This window comes from Physeter macrocephalus, chromosome 11 (genome assembly GCF_002837175.3).
Source record: "Physeter macrocephalus isolate SW-GA chromosome 11, ASM283717v5, whole genome shotgun sequence".
NCBI classification, from domain to species: Eukaryota; Metazoa; Chordata; class Mammalia; order Artiodactyla; family Physeteridae; genus Physeter; species Physeter macrocephalus.
Window position 1 is genome coordinate 24,297,308 of NC_041224.1, and position 22,837 is coordinate 24,320,144.

Sequence of the window (22,837 nt, forward strand, 5' to 3'; positions counted from 1 at the left end):
GTGGACCTGTCCTCCTTCACCATCCCTCCCAGGGGCACCAGTTTCATCCTGATGCCTTTTTATTTTTCGGCCTGTGCAGTTACGTAGAGATCTTTTTTTGTAGCTTTAGTTGTATATGAAATCTTATGCTAGTTTGCAGTTGGTTTCCTGTGAGAATTGTTCCACATGTCAGTGTATTTTTATGTGTTTGTGGGGGAAGGTGAGCTCCACGTCTTCCTGCTCCGCCATCTTGCTCCTCTCTCTGTCCTGAATCTTTAGTCTCTTCTAATCTGGAACAGTTTCTCAGTCTTCCTTTGTCCTTATATCACCTTGATATCTTGAAGAGTACAGGCCAGTTATGTTGTTGAGCCCCTCAGGTTGGGTTTGTGTGGTATTTCTCACGATGGGGTCCAAGGTTGTGAATGTGGGGCAGGCACACAACAGAAGCAGTGCTGTCCCTTCAGGTCATCACATGGGGAGGCCGGGTGCACCATGTCCCTTTGTCCTGTTACCGGTATGTTCTTTTTGATCACTTGATTAAGGTCATGTCTACCAGGTTCTTCCATTTAAGTTTACTCTTTTTCCCTATTTGGGGGAAGTATTTTGAGATTATGTAAATGGTTCTGTTTCATATCAAACTCTGACTCTGGTTTTAACATCTATTTGTGATTCTTTCCTGAGACAGTTGCCAAATGACAGTTTAATTCCATCATTTCTTCTGCACATCACTTCTACAGTAGACTTGGTATTTTATTCTAAGGAAGAGCTTATCGATATGGACTCTTGGGTTCTATTTTAGTCTATGGATTATAACCATTACTGTTATTTTAATGCTCAGTTGTCCCATATTTGGCCAATGGGAAAGGCCCTTTAAACTGACTCCTGTGTCCTTTTAATCTGTCCCTGTCGTTCTTTTGGTACTTCCTTAATTTCTGGCAGGAGATGTTCCAAGCTTGTCTTGTCCTCCCCAGCGCTGGGATCCATCATTTCTCCAAGGGGCGCTCGTTCCTTTTGGTGGAGAACGGAAACCAAGACCTGGACACTGGGTATCATTGCTCCTAGGCTCTCCCAGTGGACAGAGCTAGGGAATTTGTGTGTGTATAATCTCTGTATGTGGATATGTGTCTAGCTATGTCTTTCTCTATCCATCTGTGTTTATTCAAACCCCTGAGGTACCATATTGTTATCATACTCTAGGTTTCATGATTTATACCAACAGTCTGTCTTTCCATACTTGTAACTTCCTTCCCCAAAAGTAAGAAACGTGGACCCCATTCTCTGCAACATATTTATTTGCTCAATCCTAGAATATACCATAGGGGGTTAAAAATTGATGGCTCATATCTCTGTGAAAAAACCTAGTAGTTCAGTATTTATAGTTCTTTTTGTCTTTAGCTTGAGGATAACATTGTCAAAGTTCTGTGTTCAAAATTTACCTTTCTCCCTGTCTCACTGCAGTGGTTTTATTATTTGAAATATAGTTCGGTTCCTTTTTATTCCATTTTAGGGATTCCCTTCCATTCTGACTGATTTTATGCTTTGGTTTCGAGGTGATGGTTGTTTTCTAGCGCGTGAAGCATTAACGTGGCTCCGGAAGTCAAGTGTACAGGAGGTGACTGCCCACTCATCCCTTTCTCCCTGGCCCTACCCGATCCTTTCCACCCACCCTGTAAGTCACCAGTCTCCTTAGTGTTTGCTTCCTCCTTCCTGTGTTTCTTTTTACACAAATGAGCACATACATGTATGTTATTTCCCCTTCTTTCTTACGACAAAAATCAGTATTATACTCTACTGTTTTCTGTGTTGCTTTTGCATTTGCTTTCTGCAGTTAACAGTATACAATGGATGTCAGTCCATGCCGATTTGTAGACCCTTCTTCTTTTTCAACAGCTGCATTGTATCCCACCGTGTGGACATGGCATGGTTCACTCAGCATTCCTATATACGGACATCCCGATTTCTGATATAACTACAAATAACACTGCAGTGACTAAGCTGTGCAGGTGTATTTTTGTGTTGTTAGAGGTGTGACTTTGGGCTCTGTTTTAAAGTAACGGTGTATGTGGTTTTGTTAGAATCTGTCAAACGTCCCTCCATGAGGGCTGTGCGTATGCGTTTCCACCAGCAGTTTAGGGGCGGGTCTTGCCTGTTTCCCTACAGCCACACTAACTGAACGTGGCCTCAGACTTTAATGCTTGACCGTCTGGTAGATGAGAAATGGTATTACAGTGGGGTTTTAATTTACATCTCTCCTTTCTGAGTGAAGTGGAACTCCTTTTAAGATCCTTAAGGGCTGTTTTTATGTCTTTAATTTTTGTGAATTGTCTATTCATGTCTTTTGCCCATTTTTCTAATGGGTGGTTGGTCTTTTTTCCCTCTCAGTTTTAAAGAGCTCTTTATATATTAAGAATATTAGCCCATCATCTGTGATAACCATGTTGAAAATGTTTTCTGGCAATATTTTCCGTTGGTTTCTGACAACAACCTGTTTTGAAATTTTTTATGTAATGGTGGAGGTCCAGTAATCTCCATTATTTTTATTTATTTATTATTATTATCTTTTAATTAATTTATTTATTTTGGCTGCGTTGGGTCGTCGTTGCTGCGTGTGGGCTTTTTCTAGTTGCAGCGAGCGGGGGCTACTCAGCGTTGTGGTGCGCAGGCTTCTCATTGCGGTGGCTTCTCTTGTTGTGGAGCACAGGCTCTAGGAACGCGGGCTTCAGTAGTTGTGGTGCGTGGGCTCAGTAGCTGTGGCTCGTGGGCTCTGGAGCGCAGGCTCAGTAGTTATGGCACACGGGCTTAGTTGCTCTGTAGCACGTGGGATCTTCCCGGACCAGGGATCAAACCCATGTCCCCTGCATTGGTGGCGGATTCTTAACTACTGCGCCACCAGGGAAGTCCCTCCATTATTTTTAATAAATAATACCACAGTATGTATATTAACTCTTACAGTGGTATAAACACACCCTTTAAAGATAGAGATGCTTGATAAACGTCAAGTGCTGTGCCCCTGCCAGTGTAAACAGGACTCTCTGACCTCTTTGAGGCAAGGCGTAGGAGAGTCTCCTGAAAGGTGTGGACCTTCCCCGCAAAGACGCACGTGTGCACCACGTGACCTGGCTGTGGGCCTGCTTCAAACAGAACAGTTAGCTGAGCTCTGCTTTCTTTTACCGAATCACTCTTTGTTCTCCACCCTTCTCCAGAAAGATGTGAGGCACCTCTGTGATGCTGAGGACGAGAAGCATTCATTTCCGTCAGCACACCTCTTTTCCGTTTTGGGGGTTGCATTGCTTCTGCCTTTCCTGGTTGGGTAGGACAGATCCAGACAGTCCTCACCTGGGTCGGGGGAGCAGGCCTCTGCAGGGGTGAGGGCTGCTCTTTGCTCTGCACTGGTGGACATCGAGCAGAAATGTCCCTTCCCAGCCTGGGGGCCGGAAGCTGCCCGCTGAGCAGTAGCGGGCTTCTGTGTCCGCGCCTGTGAGCTGCAGCGGGCAGCGCAGGCAGGCCTCAAGGCTTTATGCGTCCTGGTCCGCGCGACTTGGCCTCTCTGAGCCTTGACTTTGAGGCCCATTGGAAGCAGTGTAGCCGAGTGATTAAGAAGAGTCTCTGGAGGAGACCTCCTGGGCTCAGTCCTGACTCCACCGTCTCCTTGTCCTGCAGTGTCTGGTCCCCTCTGTGTCTCAGCAGCTGCCTGAAGATCAGTGAGTTAAAATGGGAGAAATCAGAATAGCGCCCGGCCCGTAGAGCGTGCTCAGTGATTGTTAGCTTTTACTGTCATCAGCCGCAGAAGAAATACTTACGGGATGTTGTGAAATTTAACTAAGATAATGTAAAGTGCTCATCATATATACTCCATAAATTTTAATTCTTTGAGTTTAGAAATAGAATGGAGTTTTTAAAAATCTTTGACTTCTCAGGAAGGAAGTTTGTATTTCTGTGCTGCTTTGTGTTGAGGAAACAGCATTACCCTGTCTACAGAATTGCTTTATGAGTTATTTCTGCCTGGAAGGGGGTGTCATTGTGTTCTGAGCTCAGCGTATCCCAGGCTGCCCAAGCCTTGCCGTATACTCATTCTCTCAGGCAAGTTGATGCGTTTCTTCTTTCAGAATTTCTACACTGTCTTCTGGGTGGTCTCATAGATCCCTCCCTAGAGCCTGTGGGTCAGTGCCTGCCAGTGGTAAGCTCTTTGCTGTTGAAAGCAGTTGAGTTTATTATTCACTCAAGTAAGGAGCCGCCTGGCCTTTTATGATGTGTGCTTTTTTTATCGAGGATGTGTGGCCAAACGTTATACAGGCATAGGCTTCTTTCAGTCATTGGAAACCTTCTCAGGGCCGAGCAGGTTATGTGCTCTGGCTGCAGCAGAGGAGCCTGGACACTCTGCAGGCTCCTGTTTCCGCATCCAGTGGAGGGGGAGGAGGAGGACTGGTCACAGCCACAGCAGACATGCGGAGTTAGAACGAGCTGCCCGGCACTGTGCTGAGGGTTTACAGGTAGCATCACGTGTATTCCTCACAGCAACCCTCTGCAGTAGGCACTTAAGAGCCTGCGTTTTACAGATGAGGAAACTGAAGCGCAGAAAGACTCAGTGACACACAAAGGTCACGTGGTGACTGTGCGGGCCGGAAGAGCACCATCTGGCTCTCTCGGGGGTCAGTACAGACCTTCCCTCTCCAGTACGGGAGTGTCCCTCTCCTCCCCACCCCTGGCCCGCCCACCCCATTTTGGTTTTTACCATCTCTGTTCTCTGAAATGTGGCCGGGCCTGCTTTCCATGCTTAGCAGAGCAGCGGGAAATGCACTGAGTGGCCAGTGCCAGCTGCGTTTTTTGGAGTTTTACAGAAGACTTAGAAGTCCTATTTCTCCCCCACTGGAAAGGGGGAAAAAGGGGCTCTTCTTGTGAGAGAAATATGGAAGCAGTAGGAACAGGGGCATGAGACTTGAGGCTATTACAGACACATCAGGAAATAATAGCATTTCACAATTAAGTGAAATCACCAAAAATTATTATAAGAAAGGACTACAAATGGGGAAATAAACATGGCAACATCCTGTGTACAATTAGATCAGATTAGATATCTATCCCTAAAACAAGGGTAAGTCAGTAGAAAAATAAAAATAATGCCAACAGTTGGGCGAGGTTTGCTGAGTGCTGGAAGCCAGTATTTCAGATACTGGAGTCTCTTTCATCTGCGTGTCAAAAAGCCTGGCCAGCAGAACTGGTCTAGTTGTAACTCGGTTTTTTCTAAGCTGTGGGAAAGATGGCTTATCCTGTGAAAGAAGGGGGAAAAGGAGAGTTTTCTTAAAGTTTAAGACAACGATCTGAGGCTGAAATCCTTTTATTACGAACGTTTGGAACACAGGTACTCTGTACGTGTTTGGTCTCCTGGTAGCAGTCTCCCCTGACTGCACATGATCCAGCCTCACTGCCTCTTTTCTAAGAGGAAGAAGGCATGACTCCCCCTCCGAGGCTGCCGCCCTGCCAGCAGCCTATCTCAGGATCCTCTGTTTCAGGTCTCTGTCCTGGGATGCCCTGACCCAGTGGTGCATGAAATTGCCTATCAATACGGAAAAAACGTGGGACTCGCTTTTCAGGTTGGTCTGCTGCTTTGTAAGAGTGCGGCCTGTTGGTCCAGCGGGCAGGTGGCGGGGACACTGGGATGGTGGTGCTTGTGACAGCCCTTTCTCCCTTTCCAGCTAATAGATGACGTCCTGGACTTCACCTCGTGTTCTGACCGGATGGGCAAGCCGACCTCGGCCGACCTGAAGCTCGGGTTAGCCACCGGTCCCGTCTTATTTGCTTGTCAGCAGGTAGGTTTTTGGGGGGCTGCATTGGGTTTCTGTTGCTGTGTGCGCAGGCTTTCTCTAGTTGCGGCGAGGGGGGCTACTCTTTGTTGTGGTGCGGGGGCTTCTCATTGTGGTGGCTTCTCGTTGCGGAGCACGGGCTCTAGGCGCGTGGGCTTCAGTAGTTGTGGCACACGGGCTCAGTAGTTGTGGCTCTCGGGCTTAGTTGCTCCGCGGCATGTGGGATCTTCCTGGACCAGGGTTCGAACCTGTGTCCCCTACATTGGCAGGCGGATTCCTAACCACTGTGCCACCAGGGAAGTCCCAGCAGGTAGGTTTTGTGAACTCCTTTGGACACATTGCTGAGAAGCCCTGCAGGACCAGGACCTGCCAGGCATGGCTGATGGGAAGGTTAGATGAGGAGGAGATGGAAAGCATTTCTAAGAGACCACAGCTCTAGATTTGATCCTAGTTCCAGGACTGAGGTGTCCAGGCCAGTCATTCCACGTCTAAACTCTGTTTCTTTATCTGTAACATTGAGAAGATGACAGCCTTCCTCCCAAGGTCATTGTGAGGGTTAAGTGAGATGATGTTCACGCACATACTCTGTAACTTAAGCACTGTGTGCATGTCAGGAAGCATTGTGACTCTTTCCGTGTGTTCTGGGCACTGACAAGGCGGATCGTGTCTGCATCTTGATGGTAGGGCTGGACTTTGGCTTTGCCTCACAGAGCCCCTTAAACAGGCACAGGAAGGCCTCCAAGCCTGAGAAATTCTCCAGTTCTAGAAGTTTAATGGGGCTGTTTGCTGCTCTCAGAGAGCCTCGGCCATTGCCTCAAAAGTGTCAAGAAGTCAGTGGAATGCACTAGAACCACATAATTCCTCCTTTCTCCAGGTTGAGGGGCTGTCAATTAAGGAAGTAAGTTAAGCTACCTTCATATTCTCCTTAATATGGATGAAAAGCTGAGGAGAAGCTTCAGAGACGCTGCGGTGTCTTGCAAGGTGGACGTTTCCAGAGCCTGCTTTGGCCCCTGGCCACACTGCTTCTGGCTGTGCCAGACGCTCTTTGAAAGAAGTAGGGCATTAGCTAGTATTTGGACAGCTTTTTAATAGATTTTCATCTTAGTAGTATTTTACTTGTTATTGAGCAAAGCAGTAAAATGGTCATCGCCATGCCATGAAATCAGAAATTAGCTCTTTGATCTAAAATTTTGTAACTTTTAGTCTTCTGAAGATCTTGCCTCTATTCTTTCTCAAAATTTACAAAGATAAATCATGTCTTCCACAGACCTCGATGATGCCATTTTGATATTACAGAAACCTTGCTTTCGATCAGTTGCTGGTGCAAGAAAGGAGAGGTCATCTTTTAGTCACTGTCTAGTAGAGCCGTAAACAGGGTGGCCCTCAGAGGAGGCTGATGCTTGGGGGCTGGGCCGCTCACCTTGGGCGGCCCGGTAGCAGACAGCGGTCAACCCAGGAACGAGGGCAGGGAATGGAGATGCTGGTGACCAGGCCCCGGGCAGCCTCTCAGGACATTGAGGCAGAGGTGAGAAGTGCAAGGGCTGCTAGGAGTGGTTCCTTTCTCCCACACAGACTGACTCACCCGCCCAGAGGTCGGGAAGAGTATTCATACGTGTGCCACGTTCTGGCAAAAATCTGTTAAATCCCCTTGTGTGCATTAAAGCATGTGTGAGGGACATTTTTTTTTTTTTTTTTTTTTTTTTTTTTTTTACCATTAACCCACAAAAAAGCAGAGGAGTCACGAGCCACGTAAATGTAAGGCATCCTCAGATTCGGAAGACGAGGCTCTGGCTGCCGTGTGCACAGATGCCGACATGAGTCTGTTCCCCAGGCCCTGGTGAGGAAGTGCGAATAAGGAAGACGAGCTGGGCCGAGTGCGCTGAGCTGCTGCAGCCCTGGGGTTATCAGGATGCCTGAGGAAGGCACCTTTCCCTGAAGAAGCCTGCATCTACTAAAAAGCCTTGGGGGCTGTGCTGATAGAAATCTTTACAAGTATAAATAATTGTCATGAGCCCCGCGATAATAAATAATTGTCATGAGCCCCGTGATACTAAGTTAACAGCAGAGTCCTGCTTCAATTTTAAGATGACTGAGAATGTTTGCCTCTTCTGATTGCGTTTTACCATGAACATATTTCGAAAGAAATGCATTTGCTTTTCTCTACACAAAGGGGTATGACTAATTCTGTGTTCAGATACGGAGGGGCGAAGTCGGGGGAATGGACCACTCCTACAGATTGACTTGTCAGTTATGTACAAGAGATTAAAAAATGATGGTTTAAAAAGGCAAGGAAAAGGAACAAACAAAAGCTTCCCGTGTCCCAAACCACAGTTCTGTATCACTGGGAAATCCCAGCATCACAAGGCGCACACGCACCCTCACCAGACGGCGCTTTTCCTGTCTGTCCAGAAGGCAGTAGGAAAAGGAGTTAAAAGGCACATCGTGCAGCCTTAGAAAAGGGACACAAATAAGGCCAAGCAGGACGCGGCTCTGGACAGGACTTGTTTCCTAAGCAGACTGATTGTTCTGTCTCACGGCGCGTGGGCCAAAAGTTAGGTCAGATACGTCTAAGTTCTTTTCAACTAAAACATCAAGTTTAGGCTCTACAACAGATTATACTGTCAAAAATTAGGTTCTTGGTCAGAAATTTGTCAAGATTTTGGAGCTAAGATTGATTTGGGGGTAAAACAAGTTCCAGAAATAACATGAGAATGTGCAATGTCTCCATTTAATGAAAATGCATTGTTTTCACAATTTGCAAAGGATTCTTTTGTTTGCTAACTCTGATCTCACAACTCCGTTTTGTGGTAGGTGTTATGTGCCTTCTACAAGTAAGAAAGTGATGCTCAGAACTTGGCCAGAGTGAAAGCTCTGGTAAACGGCACAACAGGCAATTAAACACTCCGTGTCTTCAAAGACCAGTGTCGTTTCCCCACACGCTGCAGTGTTACTGCCTCTGCTTGTGGGCACCAGCGCCGGCGCCCCATGGGCCTGAGCCTGGGGGCCACCCAGAGCAGAGGACTGGCTGGTCCCGCACTGAAAAGGCACTGACGACACTCGAGGAGCCTCAGTGTCGGCCGGCAGTGTTTGTCCTTAACCTGCCCGTTTAGTGGAGTAGTGGCAAGATGTCTGTCATCCTTCTCCATAGGTAGGTGAGTTTTATTTGCAGATTAGATAAATTAGTCTTTGACCTTTTCTGCTTATGAACATGGAGTTTCACTGGACCAAGTCAAGCAACCTTGGGAAACCACTTTCCCTCTTTCATTTAGCATGCTGGGTTGTCTTGAAATTGGAGTTTGTTGATAGAAACTCCCTCTGTCTGGAATTCACCATTTTTGAGCTCTCTCTGAAGGGGTTTCTTGTAAGAAAAGCTTCTGTATTTCCGGGGAGGTCCCAGAGATGACTGTCCTTCCATGTATATGTGTACACATACTGTCTATAAAAACAAAACCCTTATGTTAAAGTAAACCTTTAAAGAATAGAGGTTGGATTTCAAGATCTTCAGAAACCAAATGCAAGTGTTTTGTTTTTTTGGTGAGATTGCATTAGTTCCCAGATACCCTTTAAAAGCTCTCTCCTTCCTTCTGCGATCAGTCAGCAGACCTAAATGTCAGCCTGTAGTCGTGCTTCCACTGCTGTCACCAGCGCCAGCCCCGCACCAGCTGCACGGGCTTCTGCTTGCTGTGACTGTTGGGGCCTTAGAGTCACCCAAGTTCTGCTTGACTAACAAGCTCACTACGGTTTACCAATCGCCTTTGTCGTGAGTTTATGGACAGATTTCACAGTTGGACTCTGATTCATCCACAGGTGATTTTCCTACTCGTAAAATCAGAGCCTAGGCCAACAGGAACTTTGTTTCTCAGCACATCTTCAGGCAGGCCAGTGTTCCTCCTGCCTGTTAACATTTCTCATTTCTTCTCACACATTTTGGGGACAGGGGATTGCCTCAGGGAAGAGTTTGACATTGATATTTGCACATTAAGATTGTACACACTACATGTGTTAAAGGAAGGATGTAGTCACACTCAATGAAGAAAAAAAAATTTTTTTTTTCAAATTTTGCTTTCTCAGTGCTTTTTATAGTAAAAGGAATCAGAGAAACCACCCAGTCAGCACATTTTACCATCGTTGTTGGTGCTGCAGAAAAAGCTCATCTACCCTAAAAATGGTAATTTTACCAGATGCTCAGGACAGTGTCACATTAGCTTTGAGGATATACAGCCTTCTAGAAATCCAATTTTGAAATGTGGTATTAAGAAACTAAGACCAGTGTCTACTTGATTTGACTTTTGACCAGTAAAATTGATTTGAGCTTTCCTGATTTGTTTCCTATGAAACTTCAATTTTTATTCTTAAAAGGCCAGTACCTAAAACTAATTACTGGTTTTCATTTAAGAACTGACCAGTTGCCGGCTCTGTAAATTTCATAAGGATGTTACTAGCAGCCTGTGCTTTGTTTGGACACGTACTTTGCTCTGAAAGGAACATTCTTAATTCCTCATTTGCCATCATCTAGTTGAGAGTTTTCTCTCTGTGCCCTATTTTTCCTTCTAGGATTACTAATACCGAGGCGGTGGCTACAGGACCACAACTGCTTTCATCCCTCAGGCTCACTGCCAGGGAAGCACTGGCAGCTGCTGCGAGCACTGCTGCAGCCAGAACCAGACCCCTCTTAACCTCTTATTTCATGGACCCATAAGCTGGTAGAACGAAGAGATTTCTGATCGGGTAGCTCAGCCCCTTCCTAACACAGATGAGAAGGCTGAGGAGCTCAGCTGTGGCAGCACCAGGACGAGAGCTCCAGTCTAGACAGTGAAGTGATTTGGTGTCCTGGCTTCCCAAGTCCCAGCGTGGTGACAGGTCTCCTGCCTTGTTGCTAAGTACTGTAGAATATAGATTTTGTCTTCAATGCGTCTTGTACCTGTTTTCTATTTTCCTCTTACTGCCATCAGCTTACCACTGGTCTTTAGAATTTACTACAGTAACCCGACTGCTGCTTCTACCTCTGTCTCTAATTCAATGGTTCTCAACCTTGGCTGCATATTAGAAATGACTGAAGAGTTTTAAAAACTATGACGCAGGCTCACGTGAGTCCAGGGCCGGCGGGTGGCGAGCAGCGCTGCCCGCGCCTCCTCCACGGGCCGCCGCGCGGAGCTCTGCCCGTGACTCCCTCTGCTCAGAGACCTCGGCAGCCTGCGGGTGTCGCTCGGTTTCGAACTAAAAGCAGAGTGCCCACCTTCTTCTTAGGCCAGTGGTTCTAATTTGTCAGCAGAGACCAGCAGGACCAGCAGCACCTGGGAGGCCCCAACGCTACTTCATTAGAAACCTCGGGGCAGAGGCCTGGTAGCCCCTGAAGCTTGAGGTCCATAAGAGAAGCCAGTAGGGAGATTTAAGAGGTGAACTCTTGCTCCTCCTCTCTCTCTGACTCGGCCCTGGACCCAGGATAGAACAGAACAGTGGAGGGAACATGGATCAACGGCTGCCCCTCTTGTGCACCAGCTCGTCCCTGGACCCGGCAACGGGTGTCCTCTTAGCTCTGCTGCTTTTAATCGCTAGTTTACTGCTTCCCCGCCCCCATCATTTAAACATTTAATCACTTTTGTGGATTTTTTACCTGTTTTTACGTACTAGTGTTTGAACATTTGATTTCTCCCAAGAGCATTAAATAGATTTTCTTTCTTTCTGATTAGTTCCCAGAAATGAATGCTATGATAATGAGACGGTTCAGTTCACCAGGAGATGTGGACAGAGCGAGACAATACGTATTACAGGTGAGAGGATTTCAAAAAGAAGAAAGGCAACAGCAGGTACCGTGTGGCAGAAGAGTTCTTTAAACAAATAACGTAACGAATTTTTGACACAAGACCAAGTTTGATCAATTCTTGATTTGGCAAAAACTGAGAAGGAAAAATTATATCATGCATTTTTCTTCTAGAAGTCTTCCCATTCTAATGTAATTGGCCTTGGGTGGGGCTTGGACGCTAACATTTTTGGGGAAGCTCTCAGGGGTTCCCACCTGCAGTCAGGGGTAAGGCCTGTTGGTTTGCAGCCAGTCTCCCCCGCGTCCACCACAGCAGCTCCACTGCCCTCCCGTCACCAGACTCCCCTCCTGTCCGAGCCCTAGGAAACTGGGCTTTCCTCGTCCATCCTACATAAACTGCAGTAAATGTGCGAATAAAAAAACGGTACCTTTGAAAAAATTTTAAACCAACATAGCAAATGAAACTTTAACCTTCAGGGGCTATAAGCTTATTTCAAATATAGCGCCACATATCCTCAGAACTTTTCTGTGGAAGCCGGGTCTTTTTGCACATTTTCAGTTTGGATCACTGTATTTTGCGAATGAGCCGTTTGGAGCCAATAGGTCTCATGAATGAGAGAGAGTGAGCAATTTTTAGTAAGCAGTTGTGGTGTGAGATCTGTCATTAGTCAAATATTTGAAAGAATTCCACGTAATTACCTTTCAGATTTTTTAAATTTCCACAAAGCAAAACCCCTTCGCTCTTTATATGGTTAATCATAACGTGCTATGGCTACCACCTCTTTAGAGGATAGTTTGGCTGTACTATTAAAAACTCAGTGTGAGGGCAGCAGGAGCTGATAAAGAAGGCAGTATACCTGGGAGTGGTCACTATACCTGGGAGCGGTCACTATACCAGGGAGCGGTCACTATACCTGGGAGCGGTCACTATACCTGGGAGCGGTCACTATACCAGGGAGCGGTCACTATACCTGGGAGTGGTCACTATACCAGGGAGTGGTCACTATACCTGGGAGTGGTCACTATACCAGGGAGTGGTCACTATACCTGGGAGCGGTCACTATACCTGGGAGTGGTCATTATACCTGGGAGTGGTCATGGCTTCTGAAATAATGATGTCACTGACGGCTAAAGTGAGAAGTGGGGCTGAAAAGAGGGAAATTAACTGTGGCTCTTACGCCACACGCTGAAGTTCCAGCAAGCCTGGGCAGAAATGCACTTAGGCAACAAGTCCACAGGAATGTTCCAAAGACCTGTAAACTCTAGCTCCCGTTCAGCCACAGGGCGCCTAGTCCCTATTCCCTCACTAAGTATGAATGGACAAGTCGGGTTTATTTAGTAGGATTGCTAAATAGTTGATTAAAGCTCACTGAATGAAAGAGTGAGACCAAGTTAAACAGACTCAGGAAAAATAATAGGGGGATTCAAAAATACTGCATTCATCAAATAAGAACAGGATAATATTTTCTAAAAAAACAGTGAATAAGAACGAGCTCTAAGAAATTTTAAATGAATGTGAAAAGCCAACTCCGAAGACGTGTTGGAATGTGACATTGAGGAAGTCTTCAAAATGAAAACAGCAGTGGAAGAAAATGAGAAAGGCTCTTAACAGGATCAGTACAATCATGCAACAAATATTTCAGGAAGACTCAAAAACCAAAAATCAGAACAAAGGTGGTCACCTACAAAAGGAAACGTTCAGTACTGGCTCAGGGTGCAGCGAAACCCTGGACTCTAGAGGGCAGTGAGCAAGGCTGTCCAAATGATGAGGAAACATTTTCAACCTAGAATCTGTATCCAGTAAACCGTCCGCTAAGTGGGAAGGCCAGTGTCACTGTCACACGAAGAACGCAAAAGCTGACTTCCAGTACACAGATTCTGGGTAAGTTATTTGCCGACGTGCAACAAAACCGTGGAAACACCAAAAAGAGAAAGACATGGGTACTAAAACCAGTGGATGAACCAGAATTCAATGAAAAGCCATCCTATGATGGCAGCTGTAAGGCAGGGCTACAGAGCAGTCAAAGTAACGAAGAGAAGGAGGCAATTACATTCAGAAGTGAGCTTCCGCACAGTAAGGCAAAGCAAAGTAAAATGTGTCGTATTTTGAGTCATATTTTCTGTCACTTGGTTCAGAAAACCAGAGGCCTCTCAACCATGATGCTACGAATATTCTGTTCTGAATGACCGAGGGAGCCATGGGGAAGGAAATGAAATCACAATACATGTCCTGACTCTGCAGTAAACATTTTGACATAACGGAGATAGTAAATGTAATTATTGTATTAGTGTTTAGCTTTTAGAAAGAAAGAACCAACATAAAAACATGGGTACAGAATGGAATGCAAATCTCTAGTGTAAAGATAGAGGAAAGAGAAGGAGCACTGGGATCCTCATAAGATGAGGTCAGAAGTCGATGCCACATGATGTGACAGCAGTGATCTGTATTAGAACTAAAGACAAGTGGTCAGGGGTCAAATCAGGAGACAGTATGGGTGGGCTAAATCCTTGTCTTTCTTAGCAGCAGAAAGGCAATAGATAACTAAAATTACGAATTGAAACATTAAAACCAACAGATAAAACTGGTGCCTTTGGAAGAAGGGAACTGTTGCTTTTCATCGTAAGCTCTTCTGTACTTTTATTTATCAGGTATGTGTGTTAACTTTCACTTGGAATTTTACTGTATAGATTTTAATATATGTAGACCTTTTTAAAAACTCTAATGCTTAAATGAAAAATAGGGGGAAATAGAAGGTTACTTGATATTAATGAGTTCACTGCTTGCCATGCTAATAGAATAAAAAAGTGTTTCGGTCTGAGAAAGGGGCCTAAAGGAAGTGGGCGGAGGAAGCTCTGTGAGTTGGAGAGAGAACATTTGAAACACAGTTCGGCTCTTCGCTAACCGGATCTCAAAAGTATGTTTTAATTCATATAGCAGGAATTTCAGAGCTGATCCCAGGGGTGACATGCATCTGTTCTGTTGTATTTTGTCCCGTGCCCCGTAGAGCGATGGTGTGCAGCAGACAACCTACCTCGCCCAGCGGTACTGCCGTGAAGCAGTGAGAGAGATCAGTAAACTTCGACCATCCCCAGAGAGAGAGGCCCTCATACAACTTTCGGAGATTGTGCTCGCAAGAGATAAGTGACAACTCTTTCTGTTATTTCTGGCAGCTATTTTACCAGACTGTGCCTAAAGAATTTTTGTGGAGTATACTTTGCTTCATGTGCAGATAACCAAAAAATCATTTTTAAAAATCATTTCCACCTTATTAATGGGACTTTTTTTTATTGGCAAAGTTTTTCAGAAAACTTTTTAAATGTAATTAAACCATCTGAATCTGTCATTCTAGTCCTGTAAACTCTAATCGCGGTACTTGATGGTTATATGTGGTATTGTTTACACGGTTAATATCCACATGTAAAGCCATTACACAAATAAATAATCAATGTTAAAATTCAAATGGTTTATCTTGTTTCACCATAGGAGTAAAGATCATAAAACTGAAGTCTACATTTCAATCCACATTAGTTAGATTTTAACAGTATCCAAAATTTCATATAGGAGAATGGTTTATTATAAAAGACTGTACATAAAATTTAGACAACAGGTTATATACAAAATTAAGAGAACAGTCCACTCTAAAAAATGAAGAAGGTAACTGATCAATAGCGATACTGAAATCATGTTTAAAATTAACAAAGGCAAAATGCATATGCAACAGTCACATTGATTTGGTAACAATAATGGTCTTTAACTTTCAGAAATAAACGTTTTGCACTAGTCCTACCGTTTACTATGCTGTTATCTGTAATGCCCAGTACATAACTGTAATTTGAAATCCAAACAAATCCTCAATACACAGAAACCCACAACTGAGTGCTCTACCTTAATATCCTAGGCAATATAGAATTATACACATGATAAGAAGAGAAAACATCCCTCTAACCCTCCCTTAAGAGGAGACACACAAAGTGCACGTGTTGCATTTCAGTTATGTCAAAAGACAAAAGACGATACAAATCTGTTGGTCAGGTAGATCCCTGTTCAATGATTAATACATGGTGCACCTTTTTTCCCCCAATTATTTTATTTTTAAAATATTTTTATGTTGCTAGTGCCAGGTAATGGGTTAAATAGTGCATATTCAAAAATCAATCGCATCCACTTCTACCAAAAAAATATGTAAAAGATAATTATCAATCATTTCCTTTCATTGAACCAGTATATCACAGTCCACTGGAAAACCAAAGGACTGATAGAGCAATCCTTAAGAATTTTACCTACAGCATGTGCACTTCGACACATTTTCTTAGCTTTGAAAAGGTTACTTTAGAAAAGGAATTCAGTAGACTGACTTGTAAATAACCATCTCAGATTTTAAATTCTACAAAAATCAGCCACTGCTGTTGGGATAGGTTGAGATAAGGCTAAAATTTTTTTTCCAAGTTAATATATTGAGAAAATAGAACCATAATTCTGCCATAAATCAGTATCTTTAATTAATTTATTATTTTTTTAAAGCAAACCAGTGAAGGAAAGGACAAAAACCTTTGGTTCACTTATGTATTTATGAATGGAAAAAATTTATAATGCAAATTCACATCATTAAAAAACTTCGGTACAAATGACAAGCCTACAGGTAACCCAATTGTCTTTGTTTGTTTCACATGGAGATCTTAGAGAGAGACTCAATTCATTTCAAGAGACCTAAGTACGAGTATTCCAAGTAAAAGTATTACACAAATTGGAAGCATCCTGGATTTTGTTAAGTATATTTCAACACATAAATTTGTATGCATGCTTTAAACAAACAGTATATTTCAAGAATGAGAGCGTCTAAACAAAAAGTATGACCAGCACCAGCATTTAAGTTTTCTGATTTTAATATTAGTCTGACAGAGCGTTAGTAACCATGCTGCACGGAAACATGTAATGGCACAATCTGAATCATGATTCGTGAAATATTATACCCCACACCCCCAGAATATTTAGGCTGGTCATGAAGTTAACAATGTGTAAGTAAGTATATAAGCACAATCAGTGACAGACAGCCTCTTGTATAGATTGCTGTTTAGCAATACACCAACTAACTGCCTCAGAGATTTATGCTTACAGGTAGACATTCAATTATTATACCAATAAAACAGCATGTCCTGAACATATGGGCACATTTTAAGACAATCCTGTTAACCGTAATAGTCCCACAGTATGACTGAGTGATAGTAAGAGCCTACTTTAAAAGCAAAAATTTAATCAGTATAGTGCATGATCGATTCAACATAGTTCCCAGGGAACAGACCAGTCACTCGATTGCAGACTCCTTCATACCAGCCATCATCGTTCTTCTTTATTACATAGATGATTGCACCCTCCATAAATGATAGCTCATCATCCTTGTCTTTTGTATAATCATATATTGCCACAACTATGGAGAAAAGAGTTGAAATATCATGTTAGTGCACTATAGCCAACATTTAATCGAATTTTAAAAGGTACTGCCAGGGCTTCCCTGGTGGCGCAGTGGTTGAGAGTCCGCCCTGGTGGCGCAGTGGTTGAGAGTCCGCCTGCCGATGCAGGGGACACGGGTTCCCGCCCCGGTTCGGGAAGATCCCACGTGCCGCGGAGCGGCTGGGCCCTTGAGCCATGGCCGCTGAGCCTGCGCGTCCGGAGCCTGTGCTCCGCAACGGGAGAGGCCACAGCGGTGAGAGGCCCGCGTACCGCAAAAAAAATAAAAAATAAAATAAAATAAAATGTAATGCCAATTAATAGTATAGCCAACCCAACTATTTTAATGAAAAGTCTTAACTCTTAAATCTATATATCCAGGTAGGTCAAGTAGCCAATCATGGCAACTAAATCACTAGCTTGATCTTCAGGCCAAATTGACAACTAACTAGATTAGAGAAGTCAAGAGTTTCTACCAACCTATTTAGGAAAGATCTCTGAATTTTAGGATTTATTAGATGTTTCAATTCATTCGTTCAAATATCTACCAAGTGCCAACCACATGCAAAGCACCATTTTTCAAAATAACTAGTGAGCAAAGCTGCGTAGCCAATCAGTAAACCAGGTAACAACCATCTAATTTAAAAATATACATATACTGGGAGGTAAATCTCATCCTACTCATCGCAGGAGAATATTCATGTAGTTTATGGGACTACACCTAGATTTAAATATACATATACATATGCACACAAACACACACACACACACACACACCCCTTAAAGGTCAACAAGAACTTCTATTTTTAAAGGGGAAATAGGGGAGTAAAGACTCATTAAGACTTAGAGAACCATTTTGCAATTCTGTAATATTGCTGAGTTCAAAATATCCACTTCCTTTGCAAACAGTGTTGTGGAAAGGAAAGGCATCAACCAACTACCAGCTTTCCAAACTATTGGCTTATGAATTTAATTATTCCTTCCTCTGTCTTTACAACATAATTCTGAAATATGTAATTTTCTAGTATATGTGAAACAGTATGTCATACAAATTTTTTTCATTAACTTACCTCATGTAGTGTTTTTCTTAAAATAGAGTTTTTTTAAGACATTTAAGATCTTCTGGAACTCATTTTTTCCTTAAGAAAGGTGGCTTTGCCCCATAATTATCCTGAACCAGTGAATTATAATAAGGAAGAGACGTGAAGTACTGATCCACAGCATCATTTGCTAAACTAAAACAGGCAATCTTTTTTCCCCTTTACAAAACAGTAGATGAAGTAAACTCAACAAGTCCATTCTCCATTTTAATCCTGTAGCAGAATCACAGTATTGTGATCACAAGCTCACTTAACATACCAGTTTCAAAAACACCAAAACATACAGAATGAATAATGTTAAATTATTATCCTGGTATTTTGGCTAAATAACCACCCAAGAAAACCGAGTGACGGCTAGAGAGAAACATTTTCTTTGTATTCAGAGTCACATTTTGAGTGGTAGAGATGACTTTTAAATTGATGACAACACCTGATACCCTCAAAGTCATTCAGCAAAATGAAAATATTATTTCCTCGGGTTCTTAGTTTTCCTTGTGCAAAGAGCTGATAAAAACACTGTGTCAAATTAATTGTTTCTATTTTCCAAATCCCCTCTGTAAATGAAACTTAGTCCCACCTAACTTCTCCTCCCCCAGTGCATATATTCTCTCATTTAATAACTCTCACTGTTGAGTATTTAACCATTCAGTGTCCATTCTACTCTCCAGGACCCTAACTCCACATAAAGATCTAAACTCTCCCTTCTGTATGTACTTACCATAGGGTTCTTTGGAAATAGAAATCTAATATTCTTATCTACATCTATCTACATGATAAAAATTTGAAAATAGCTGTCTAGTCCCTCTGAAATCATCTTTTCCTCAACTTAGAAACAGTGCTTTCAGCTGTTTCTTTTTATAGATGCACTTTCTAGATATTTCAGCCTCCTGAATATCCTCCTCTGAAGGCATTCTTGTTTGCAAGATCCTGAAACATGGTACTCAAAATTAAACATAATACTGGTCTAATATAAATGAATATTATCAGATTTGTACATATTAGGTTGAAGTTCAGCTAATGTACCCTAAGAACCTGACTTCTGGAACAGTCATGTCATACTGCTGGGTTAACATATTCAACTGAACTCCTGTTAAACCAGGTTTTAGTCATCTTGTGATTTACAAAGGTGACTACTGAAGGCTTGGACTCTAACCCTACTAAATACCAACTCTCTGGTTTAGACCAGGAGTCCACAAGCAGTGGCCCATGGCCAAATCCAAGCCGGTGCCTCTGTCTGTCCGTGAAATTTTGCCGGGGCTCAGCGGTGCCCATTCACTTGTGTGCTGTCTACGACTGCTTTTTCCTTTTTTTTTTTTTTTGGCTGCACTGCGTGGCTTATGGGACCTCAGTTCCCCAACCAGGGACTGAACGGGGCCCTCAGCAGTGAAAGCGCCGAGTCCTGACCACTGGGCCGCCGGGCAAGTCCCCACGACAGCTTCTGTGCTACAACAGTGGGGTTGAGTAGTTGTGACAAGACTGAATGGCTGGCAAGTTTAAGCTATTTCATTTTGCAATATATGCAACTATCAGATCACTCTGCTGTACACCTGAAACTAACACCACCACCACAATGTAAATCAACTATACTCTACTTAAAAAATAAAGAGAAAATAAAGAATCCTCACTTTATATTGGGAATGTATGGGAACTAAATCATCTCGGCTGGTAAAGCTATTCTCAAGGTGGAGAAACGCTGGACTCGTTGTTCTTTATGGCTCTAAAATACTATAATTAGCTCTTTCCCTTTACAGCAGTTCAACGATGACTGTACCCTACCTTTCTCGATGTAATTTTTGGGGGCCCAAGCAGGATCCCCATCTGCATATGGATCGTTATACTGGACTACGGCGGCCTCCTCATCTTCATAGTCCACTGGCGGCGGCGGCGGCGGAGGTGGAGAGTCGTCAAACATGGGAATGTCATCTGGTGGAGGAGGAGGTGGTGGGGTCGGACTATCAGCAACTAAAACATCCAGATACTGAATTTGAATCAGAAATCAGACTAGACAGAAATTCGTAAGTTAACAGAATTGAAGAAAGCTCTAATTCGTATACAGCATGCACTATAATAAAACATGCAATGATTAGAAATAAAAGCTTGGTGTGTTAAAGCTTCTACTACTTTTAAGAATAATTTTGCAATAATAAAATGAGCTAAAAAATTAAGGGTATTAGGAAGTTCTACAAATTAATGAATGCAGAGGTTAGGAGACAATCTGTCTGTTCATAAGACTACAGGAATAAAGAAGTTCCCTTATTCCAAGGCTCAGATCAGAACAAATGTCACTCTTTAGTTAGCATATCTCCTTAAATAAGCCTTACATCACATTTGTCATTTGGACTATAGTAAACGTTATGAATAACATTAATGGTTTGATAATCATTTATTGTGCACATTCATGTGCCTGATTTTGGCTTTTAGTTACCTTTAGTTCCACAGAAATAAGTCTCCAGTGGGTGGATATGTGTTTATTTTTTGTTTTTTTGGAGGAAGAAAAAAAAAAAAAAAGCTGGTGGTATTAGGGCTGCTTCTATGTGTACGTTTTTCTATTACTTTGTTTAAATTTTAACAAGGGAAAATAAATTTAAAATTAAATAATTCCAAGCTAGTAAAAAAATCTCACTGAATATTTTCAAAAATGTTTGCATTCATAATCACTTTTTTAAAAAGACAATCAACTTCTTAAATATAGAAAGGAAGCTAAGATTTTTACATTATTGCTAGTAAAACTAAGAATGGGACGAGGGAAAGACTAGATCCTAAAGATCCAATTTTCTAAGAATACATCCACAATAAAGATTTTAAAAATAAAGTACTGCAGGAAGATGTTTAAAAAAAGAAAAAAAGAAAGGAACTCAAATCATGCAAAACAATAAAAACGACTCATACCTCAAATTCTAGATGGTCGTGGAATGTGTATGTGTGTGATTTAAATAATCAAAGGTGTAAACAGTGAAACGGGAAAATGTCAGGCTAGCACTGTGTTCAATGAACTATATGATACCAGGTAACAAATGCTCCCAATATTAAAGAATTCAGAGCTGGAGCACACCTAATTCTTAAGTTTCTGATTGACAGAGTTCTTTAAAAGTTAAAGACATATGAAAATGCTCTGATATAAATTGATACAGTAATTATATAATATCTGCAGTGGAGAAATTCAGAATACCAACATACTAATTCAAATGCCAATTTCTGGGGCTATTTATGTGATCAAAGAAAATGGTCATCATCTACTTGTAATATAGTCTTAAAGTTTTCGACACCCTATTTGGAATAATGCACTGAGAATATAACCAAGGAATCCAGATTTAAAACATAAGCAGATAATCGCCCTACTTGATAACCAGTTTAATTCTGTGATTTCTATTTTATCCTGTTGGGGGATGAAAAAGACTATTAGGAAACAAATCCTGTGTGCTGATGCTCATTCGGATAGCGCTCAAACAGGTGTACAATTTATTTTTCCTCCAAATGCTAGGATTCATTTTATTTCTGCCCATCCCTTCTCCATAAAACTTGCAAATATTATTGAGAAGGAAAATGCATGTGAATCCGTTCTGACATTAAAGAGCCATAGCTCATATCCTTAATATGGCTTAATGTATAAATTATATATGTTTGCCTGAATTCTTAAAGTACATTTACTCTTTATACATAAATTTATCAGTTTACTATGCCCAACTGCTGTTAATCTACACTGGCTTATCTTCAAATTACATACACTGGGGCAAGAGTCTGGTCAGTCTAATTCTCTGTGTATAATACTCTGTCTAGCACCACACGTGACTGTTCAGACACTTTCAGGTGTTAATCATAAACAGATGTAAACACACTGCTTTTTTTAGAGGCTCATGTCTTAAACTGAAACACGTTTATTAATAGGTTAACTGCTATGTGCATTCATTATCACCAATCTGAGTGCCATAAGGAAGTGAACGTTTATGAGAAGAACGAACACAGAAAATCTGTAATTCATAAAACATTTAAGATATTGATACGCAATTTATCAACAATCTTCCTAACATGCTTTCAAAGAAAACAGATGCCAAATAAAGTCAGGCATTCTGCAGCACAAAGAGAATTACTGACTCAAGTTCACATGTTTGGGAAAAAGAACTAAGTTAGTACCGTGGGCCTCTTTAGCAAGACCATGCATGTACGTGAACACTGAATTTCTATAAAAAAGGGGTTATTACCAAAAACCTAATCAACGAGCTTTGGACTCAATAAATGGGTGTTTATTATGGCTATTTTAAAATATGTCTTAAAAATTCTTGGCTCTAAGGCACTTCAAAGGTTGAACTGGCTTAGTTTTTAAACTGTTGCAGACTTAATTTTTAAACTTAGAGCATTATGGACCAGCAATTTACCTTTGTTCACTTATTTTCAACAGGAAGATTCACTTATTTTTACATGTTTAAACACATTAGAGTTTCCAACCAAATGTAAACGATAAGGTTGGTTTATGCTCAGAAGTTTCAACATTTTGAAACTGTTTTAAAAGCCCATTAAATCACCAATTTCTTAACGGTAGGGACTTTGTCTTAGACAATGTGTATTCCTCCCAGAGCCTAGGACATAAGGACTTTGTCTTAGACTATGTGTATTCCTCCCAGAGCCTAGGACATAACAGTGAATAAACAAATACCTGACTGGACTAAGGGAGGAAATGTGGAGAATAACACAATAGGGTCAGCAAAAGCTGCACAGTGGAATTTGCCACAGTGTTTTCTCCTGGAGGATGGGC

General features: G+C 42.3%; 2 protein-coding genes across 15 annotated transcripts in view; one reads left to right on the forward strand and one right to left on the reverse strand.

Annotated features, from left to right (window-relative positions):
• Positions 1–14,996, forward strand: part of PDSS1 (decaprenyl diphosphate synthase subunit 1) — a 58,247-nt gene extending 43,251 nt beyond the window's left edge. For 2 of the 5 annotated variants that reach the window (XM_024129685.3, XM_028495977.2), the window contains exons 8-11: positions 5,490–5,570; positions 5,673–5,786; positions 11,471–11,551; positions 14,547–14,996. In XM_024129685.3, coding sequence (XP_023985453.1) covers positions 5,490–5,570; positions 5,673–5,786; positions 11,471–11,551; positions 14,547–14,687 — 417 coding nt within the window. In that variant the 3' untranslated portion in view covers positions 14,688–14,996. Of the gene's footprint in view, positions 1–5,489; positions 5,571–5,672; positions 5,787–6,049; positions 6,091–7,047; positions 7,061–11,470; positions 11,552–14,546 lie in introns of those variants that run through there. The other 3 variants (XM_055087819.1, XM_028495976.2, XR_002892678.2) reach the window with 3 other exon arrangements.
• A 1,411-nt stretch (positions 14,997–16,407) lies between these two features.
• ABI1 (abl interactor 1) overlaps positions 16,408–22,837 on the reverse strand; it is a 97,337-nt gene continuing 90,907 nt past the window's right edge. For all 10 annotated transcript variants that reach the window (XM_024129684.3, XM_007113686.4, XM_007113685.4 and 7 more), the window contains 2 exons: positions 19,864–20,049; positions 16,408–16,967 (listed from right to left, as the gene is read on the reverse strand). In XM_024129684.3, coding sequence (XP_023985452.1) covers positions 16,792–16,967; positions 19,864–20,049 — 362 coding nt within the window. In that variant the 3' untranslated portion in view covers positions 16,408–16,791. The remainder of the gene's footprint in view (positions 16,968–19,863; positions 20,050–22,837) is intronic.